The sequence below is a fragment of the Gouania willdenowi genome, chromosome 4 (assembly GCF_900634775.1).
Source record: "Gouania willdenowi chromosome 4, fGouWil2.1, whole genome shotgun sequence".
In the NCBI taxonomy this organism is placed as follows: Eukaryota; Metazoa; Chordata; class Actinopteri; order Blenniiformes; family Gobiesocidae; genus Gouania; species Gouania willdenowi.
This window is the reverse complement of record NC_041047.1, coordinates 30,114,362-30,123,092: the sequence shown is the minus strand read 5'-3', so window position 1 is coordinate 30,123,092 and position 8,731 is coordinate 30,114,362. Positions and strand designations below refer to the sequence as shown.

General features: G+C 36.5%; 1 protein-coding gene across 1 annotated transcript in view; it reads left to right on the top strand.

The window, feature by feature from the left end:
- Window positions 1-247: 247 nt before the first annotated feature.
- Window positions 248-8,731, top strand: part of anapc4 (anaphase promoting complex subunit 4) — a 30,212-nt gene continuing 21,728 nt past the window's right edge. The window contains exons 1-8 of the mRNA XM_028444716.1: window positions 248-473; window positions 2,687-2,803; window positions 2,886-2,988; window positions 5,347-5,479; window positions 5,563-5,637; window positions 7,204-7,230; window positions 7,323-7,367; window positions 7,447-7,531. Of these exons, the coding sequence (XP_028300517.1) occupies window positions 2,696-2,803; window positions 2,886-2,988; window positions 5,347-5,479; window positions 5,563-5,637; window positions 7,204-7,230; window positions 7,323-7,367; window positions 7,447-7,531 (576 nt within the window). The 5' untranslated portion in view covers window positions 248-473; window positions 2,687-2,695. The remainder of the gene's footprint in view (window positions 474-2,686; window positions 2,804-2,885; window positions 2,989-5,346; window positions 5,480-5,562; window positions 5,638-7,203; window positions 7,231-7,322; window positions 7,368-7,446; window positions 7,532-8,731) is intronic.

Here is an 8,731-nt window from a genome sequence, read left to right as displayed (position 1 = left end):
GCATTACATCATTGTTTGATGTTCTGAGTGCGCATGTGCAACAAAGTTAGGCATTGACATGATGAGATTTATGTTTTTTCCCCAAAGGTTACGAGAAACATATTTACAACAAAATAAATCATTTTCAGGTAAGAATAAAGTAAACCAGCACACATAGAGTAAAAATTTAAAAACGAATGTATTGTAATGTAATTTCCTATCCAACCGCGTTCTAGCTATTTTGGCTGCTGACGCTTTCCGTAGCTGTCCACAGATTGGTCGAAGATGAAACATGGCGGTGTTTTAGCGGGTGGTAAACAATCTTGCCTGCGCTGAGACCACATCCTCCTATAGACAGGTCTTCTGTGTGTGTGGACTGTGCTGGTTCACTACTTTAAATGCATGTGAGGCTGAAATGTTTCCCAGAGTTTCCTGTTAGCACCGTGTGGTGGCTAACATTCTGCTAGCTTCTCGTGACAGTCTGATCCTTAGCGGTAAGAGCATCAAACTCACTCATCCACTGTCAGTGTTAGACCATTGTTTACTATCCGCTGTCTTTTTAGAGATGTAGATGTCAAATTAAAAACCCTGATAGCACCCATTCCAACAGTTTTAGTTGCAACTTTTTACAGAAACAATAAGTTAATTTGCCTATTATTAATGGTAGTGAATCCTTTGTTTACTAGTAATTGTTCCCATTTGTATTTCGACTTCCCAGAGTCTGGTCTTGGGTATATTCCTGACTACCGTGGAGTCATTCGTTTAAAATATAAATGTATGTTTATTTATTTATTTGCCGTGGTTATTGATACAGAAACGAATCAATAGACTGTCAGTCCATTCATACGCAGCGCCCCTCATTGGCCAGTGATAGGTGCACCACGTGACCTAAAGTTCCGTCAGTTTTATTTTAACTCATATTTATTTTTAGCTACCCTGCTAATCCTTTTATTTCAGCCCCAACTCAGGACCCTAAAATGTTTTTTTTTAAGACTGAATTTGCTGTGTTAAATAATATGTTAAAATGAAAAAAAAAAATGTATATATATATATATATATATATATATATGACAAAAGTGGGTTTTGACCCCACGGCAGCGGAAGGAAGAGTCCTTGAGTCAGGCACCTTAGACCACTCAGCCATCCTGACACGGTGAAAAACACAGGCACATTACGCTTATGGAGAAAAGGTCTGAAAAACATACCCATAGTCCCAGGGGCTTTTGATTAGTTTCCGTATCAATAAACACTTCCTTATTTATTCAAAGGCTCAGTCCTTATGTCCTCCATCTATACGTGATTTTATAGCTGGGCAATATGGACCAAAACTCATGCCTCGATATTCTTTCTCAAAATGGCGATATACGGCACAAATCTTGATCATTTCAATTCAAATTAATTCTGACCAGAAAGACAATTTGTGGGTTAAATTTGCTGATGCAAAATGCCACACAGACACATTTATTAACAAACAGCTGCACAATATGTGTCACTTTTGACTTTTTCTCCTACAAGGGACAGCACGTGTGAGTGAGTTCTCTAGTGTGGCTTGTTTAGGAGAAGGTCTGGGTGGGGACACACTCAGTCAATCATAAGCTATAAAAATAAATAAATATATGTATATCTGAGATATTGTATTTTTCTATATCTACAAATTAGAAAGCTCATTATATCTTAGATCTGGATATATCTACCAGCCATAACTGATTGCATTTAAAACAACAATGGAAATATGGCAAAACAAAAAATGTCAGTGTTTTATTGGTTGTGATATTGTATGGTGCATTGTAGGGATGTAACGATTCACTCAACTCCCGATACGATTTGATTCACGATACTGGGTTCACGATACGATTCTCTCACGATTTATTTTACAAAATGGGACTGTAGACAAAATTTTTTTGGGGGACAAAAATTAGAAAATACTGTATTATTTTCCTTTTATATTTAATTGTCAAAAGAATCCCTTGATAAACTATTCAAAACAATGCAATTTAACTAAAAATAAATCTTGAATTAAATAAATAAAGGAATAATAGAAATGAAAATGAAGCCTATTAATTTAAATTCTGGTTCTATAATAAACAATGCAAAACTGCATAATAGTTCTTTTTCTTTTTAAAAGTGCAACTGAAAATGTATTTTGTGCCTTAACAATTGGACTTTAAAAAAAAAAAACCGTGATTACACTGATTTACGTCATATTTGTTTGGACCAGCAGAGGGCGCTGGTAATACAGTGGTCGGTTGGCATGCAGATATCTTGCAGTGAAGAAGAGAAGCTATGCTAGCAGACAGAGCTAATAGAAAAACTTGACTTTTACAAATATACAAGTAATATTACAGATATTCTTTCGGTGCTAAAGGGGCAATGAATCATTTATAAACATATAAAGAAAGTATTATCAGACTCCGCCCGCCGCCTACACTTGTGGTTAAAAAAAGTACTGCGATTCAATTTTCAGAAAATTGATATCAACCGTGATACCTATGAATCGATTTTTAACTGCCTTACGATTAATCGTTACATCCCTAGTGCATTGCATCAGTTTTAGCATTTATTTTAGAGAGGACAGCATGATAAAATTGGTTATTGTGTTATTCATCTCTTTATTGATCTGGTCCCCCCCCCCTTTAAAAAAAGCTCCAAAATGTTCCATTAACTGTTGTTTAAACTAAATTTGAGTTCCTTTCTTTGTTTCTTTCAGCACAACAACATGCCTGCTTTCCGCCAAGTGGGAGAGAAGCAGCTTCCAAACCCAGTGCTGTGTATGGCCTGGTCTCCTAAGAGGGATCTGATTGCTTTAGCCAACACTAGTGGAGAGGTAAACCTAGCACTGACTCTAAGGCACTGCATATATGTTACTCATCTTTCTGTCATCATTAATTGTCACATTTTTGTTGCAGTTGCTACTTCATCGCTTGGCAAATTTCCAGCGTGTCTGGAGTCTTCAACCCAGTGAATATACTTGGAAAGAGATCACCCTCGCATGGAGACCTGATGGCAAAAGTAAAGCTTGACTATAATTAGTTTCCTTCATTTATTCCTCTAATACAGTGTTTCTCAAATAGGGGCACGTGTACCCCTAGTGGTACGCAATGGCACTACAGAGGGTATTTCAGAAAGAGAAAGTGGAAAATTAACAAATAAAGTGTTAGTCTTGGTCCCACTCCAGGTGTGAGATGACCGGAAATGTTAAAAAACTATAGAAATAAATCTATTCAGGAGCCACTCAAGCAGTGTTTTTCAACCTTGGGGTCTGGACCCCATGTGGGGTTGCCTGAAATTTCTGAAAAGTTAAAATAGATTTTTGAAATGTCTTAGTTTTATTTGTTTTAAATTCAAACAACACACAATCTTTAAAAAAGTGTATTTCTATACTTTCACTTTGTGAAATTGAGGTAAATTAAAATGCAGTAAAAAAAAAAAAAAAAAAAAACATGTATCTTGAACTCAAAAATCATCAAAAAATAATTTTGTCTTTGTGGTCTCAAGAAATTCTTAATATATAAATGGGGTCACAATCCCAAGAAAACTTACAGTTGTGTGCGAAAGTCAGGGCACCCCTTTAAAAACAGCATATTCTATGTATTAAAAAACTATATTCATATTTATAGTCTCCCTGGTATATGGGAAAAAAGACAATATTATCAGGAAACATTAATGCAGAGTTACATTTTATTTTATAAAATGAACAAAACTACAAAAATAAAAAACATAATTTTGGCATGTGCAAAAGTCAGGGCACCCTGAGAGTTTCAAAGTGTCAGATTCTTTTTAAAATTTCAGACATTTACCAGCTCATTAGTCCTGAAGCATGTGTCAACAATTGTCATTATGGAGCACCGGCTGATGCCAATTTCAGGGTTTCTTAAATACAGCGACTCCACAAACCTTGTGCAAACCCTCAGCAACAATGGGTTCCTCTAAGAAGCTGTGTAAGACAGGAAAAAATAAAGTTATTGATGCCCACAATACCAGGGAGGGCTACAAGAAGATAGCAAAGCATTTTGAGCTTTCAGTTTCCACGGTGCGAGGTATAATTAAGAGATGGCATGTGAGGGGAACTGTGGAGGTCAAGATGAGATCTGGAAGACCAAGCAAACTCTCTGAGAGAACAGCTCGTAAGCTGGTCAGAAAGGTAAATCAAAACCCACATTTGACTTTGAAAGACCTGCAGGAAGATTTAGCAGACTCAGGAATGGTGGTGCATCCTTCCACTGTGCGGTGATACTTGCATAAACAAGACCTTCATGGAAGAGTCTGCAGAAGAAAACATTCCCTGCACCCTCATCATAAAATACAACGTAAAAAATATACAACAGAACATCTACAGTAGCCTGATGACTTTTGGAAACAAGTGCTGTGGACTGATGAAGTTAAAATAGAACTCTTTGGCCACAATAAACAAAGGTATGTTTGGAGAAAAAAGGAGCAGCATTTTATGAAAAGGGCACCTTGCTAACTGTTAAATATAGAGATGGATCCATCATATTTGACGTTGTGTTGCAGCCAGTGGAACAGGAAGCATTGCTCGGGTGGAGGGAAGAATAGATTCCATTAAATACCAGCAAATCTCACAACATCTGTACAATAGCTGACGCTGAAAAGAGGATGGCTTCTACAACAGGATAACAATCCTAAACATACCTCAAAATCCACCATGGACTACTTCAAGAAATGCAAGCTGAAGGTTTTGGAATGGCCTTCACAGTCTCCAGACTTCACATCAATGAAAAATGTATAGGTAGATCTTAAAAAAGCTCTGCATGCAAGACGACCCAAGAATATTGCAGAACTGGAAGTGTTTTGCAAGAAAGAATGGGGGGAAATTTAATAAAATAGAATCCAGAGACTTGTCGTTGGCTATAAAACACGTTTAAAGCTGTGATACAGTATCTGCCAGAGGTGGTCCTACCAAGTGCTGAAGGGACTGATGCTGTAGGGTGCCCTGACTTTTACACAAGCCAAAATGATGTCTTTTATTTTTGTAATTTTGTTCAATTTATAAAATAAAATGTAACTCTGCATCAATGTTTCCTGATAATATTGTCTTTTTTTCTCATAAACCAGGGAGACTATAAATATGAATATAGTTTTTTAATACATAAAAAATGCTGTTTTTAAAGGGGTGCCCTGACTTTCGCACACAACTGTATTTACAAAATGAGATTATTTAAAATGTGTGTTATCATTCCATCATTATGATCTACTGTTGTTTTTAAATAGTTTTCTAAGCAAAATGTTGTAGTTGGACAAAGGGGGTACTTGGGTTAAAAAATACTTGAGTCAAAAAAGTTTGAGAACCACTGGTCTAATAAATTAAAATATTGAAATGCTTCTCTCTCTCTTTTTTCCTGTGCTCAGTCCTGGCCTTTAGCCTGGGAGACACCAAGCAGGTGGTTCTGTGTAGTGTGGAGAAAGCAGAGATCCTTCATGTGTTTCCTGTTCAGAGTCCTGTCAGCTGCATGCACTGGATGGAGGTGATGGAGGAGAGCAGGTACGGGTGGAGCTCAGAGATTAATTAAACCAATGACGGGAGAGATGTTTCATCGTTGAAATGTTTGTTTTCACGTGTTTCAGTGCCCTCAGCTCTTTCTATAACTCGGAGGATAAATCCAAGATGTTTTTGCCTAAGTTACCTACACTTCCAAAGAGGTAATACCAACTATTTTGTTGTCTGTTTTTTGTTTTGTTTTTTTTTAAGAGCTTTCCACTTCCTGAAAGATATGTCAATTTTACACATATTTAAAAATGCTTTAAGCTCTTATTTTTACCAGTCTTATTGTATATATCATGTTTTTTTTTTTTTTGATGTAATGAAAATGTGTCTTGATGTAGCTTTTTATGTAATGTCTTTATTTTTCTCTGTTCTTAAATGATCTAGAATCTTGAATTATTTATTTATTTATTTTTTGTTTTTTGTATTTTTTGGACCCCAGGAAGATTAGCAACCTCCATGGTGTAAGCTAATGTGAATCCAATGAACAAATAAACAGCATCAGTCAATTATAATTATAATCGCGTAATTGATAGTTATTATCCCCACCACAAAGTGGAAGGGTGATCAAGGGTGAGCTCCGTCCGTACGTTTGTACGAGTTAAAGTGGACATTTTTTCTCAGAAACCGTTTAAGATAGCATCAAATTATGTGTGTGGCTTCAGTGTATCAATACTTTGATGGAGTTTGAAACTCACATATGTCCACCAGCAGGTGGCGCTGTAACCAAGGTCAACGCGTTTTGGCCTATAACTCCCACACCGTATGTCCACTCATTATATTGTGTGCAATATAATGAGTGTATATAACATTCAAAAATCACTCCATCTTGGGGTTTTGTCCAATCAGCGTGAAACCTGGCACATTGAGTCTTCAGTTGGACCTGATTTAAAGTTGATAAAAGAATTTTGTTCGGTCAAAATATGCGCAAATTATTAACGATTAAAGTTTTCTAGCTAGCTATAAAAATGCAAACTGGTGCATATCTCGATCATAAGAGATGCTAACACAAGAGGAAGGTTAACTTTTATCAGGTTATTCATTTCAGGCTCAGTAATAGTAATTGATATGTCGTAATTGAGAACGTAATTGGCTTTCTGAGGATACAAATCCATCCATCCATCCATTTTCATACCCGCTTATTCCCGTTTAACAGGGTCGCGGGGGTCTGCCGGTGCCAATTTCCGGCTCTCATAGGGCGCTTGGCGGGGGTACACCCTGGACAGGGCGTCAGTCCATCACAGGGCAACACAGACACAGACAACCATTCACTCTCTCATTCACTCCTATGGGCAATTTAGAGACTCCAATCAACCTTACAGTCATGTTTTTGGATTGTGGGAGGAAGCCGGAGTACCCGGAGGAAACCCACGTAGCACGGGGAGAGAACATGCAAACTCCACACAGAAAGGACCCAAGTCCACCCCAGGGCTTGAACCTTCTTGCTGTGAGGCGGACGTGCTAACCACTAAGCCACTGTGCGCCCTGAGGATACAAAAATAATTATGATTTAATTGTGTTTGGAAAAAATGCTTGTCACTGTAATCGTAAATTGAATTGTAATTGAACATGGGTAATTGAAGAAGTAATTGTAACTGAAAAATATGATTGACCCCAACCCTGGTTACATCACTTCATTTTACCAAGAGACTATTTTGGCTCCTCTGATAACTTTTTAAAACTGTCAGTGTCTTATTCATTCATTCTGTTCTACTTTTTTTCAGCTATAGCACAACTTCAAAAATCTTCAGGTAGGCGTTCTGTTATAATTGAAATCGTCACTCTGGTATCGGTAACGTATGCTTTGATGGTTACAGTTGAATGTTTCCTGATTGTATTACAGTGAAGAGAAGTCTGATGAGATACTCAATCTACTGGGAGAAGCCAGGTAGACAAATGACCCAACTCATTCTTTTCTCATTTTTCCTTCTGCCAATGCCTGACTCACTGATATCGTCTCTTCTCAGACTGAATGTGCTTGTTCTTGGAGGAGGCGGGGCCTTTGTGGAGCTTTATGCCTATGGAATGTACAAGATCGCCACACTCGGAGGGGTGACGAAAGTTCTTTTTTTTTTTTTATTTCAAATGAAAAATATCCTTAAACTATGATGTTCAGAGACATAGAGTGCTCAACATAGATTTCATCAAACAGATGTTGTTGAAACTACTGCTGACACGTTTGTGCTTTTTATTGAATTAATATAGATTTCAAATGATTTAATTATTACAGCATTTTTCATTTTAATAAATATATCCACAGCCATCATAACATCTGTACAACTTACACCGTGTTTGATGTGTTCAAGTAATGAATGCATTAACCTGCAACAGCACCAGGTGTAATGTTAGTCTAATTACTTTCAGCTTAAATGTAGACCAATGAAATGTATAATATTAAAATATTATTGAGAACATTCCATTATTCTATTAGGGATATCCTACTTTTCTCTTCCCGTACCGATATTGTTGTTGTTTTGATCATTTGGCCAATACCGATATAGATACGATACGATATATTAGTGCTAATCATACATACCTTTCTTACTTATTTTGTAGTATAGAATGTTAGTAAAAGCCTGATCAAGTGATATTACTCAAACTCAGAACAATAGTCAATAACAGTAGGTATTTAAGAAAAAGCAGATTTTTTTTTAACGTTAAGCATGAGAATATTTGACAATTGATTAAAGATGAAAAAAATATAAATGAGAAGACCCTGAAAAATAACCTCATAAATCCAGTAAAAACAAATTATTAAATCTAGTTAGATCACATGTCAAACCCAAGGCCCGGGGGCCAAATCTGGTCCTTTAGACCAGTGATTCTCAGACTTCTTTGGCTCAAGTACCCCTTTCTTTAACTTTTGAATGCAAGTACCTCCTTATGTCCGACTAATACATTTTGCTCATAATTCTGTGAAAAAATTACTCGAGCGAAATGAGGGAATGAATGAGTGATAACACACATTTTCAAAAATCTCATTTTGTAAATAAGTGAAATAAAACAGTATTTAGTGCCTCCTGATAATATTTATTTCTATAGTTTTTATCATTTCTGATCATCTCTCTCCCGATGTTGGACCAAGGCTGACCTTTGTATTTTCAGTTCATGTTCTAATTTTGTTGTTTTTTTTTGTCTGTCCTTTTTATTATTCAGTATATTTTTCTCTTATTTTGTGTGTTTTGTTGTCATGTTTGTGTGTTGTTGGTATTATTATTATTATTATTTGAGCTCTGTCCGTGCATCCGTCCG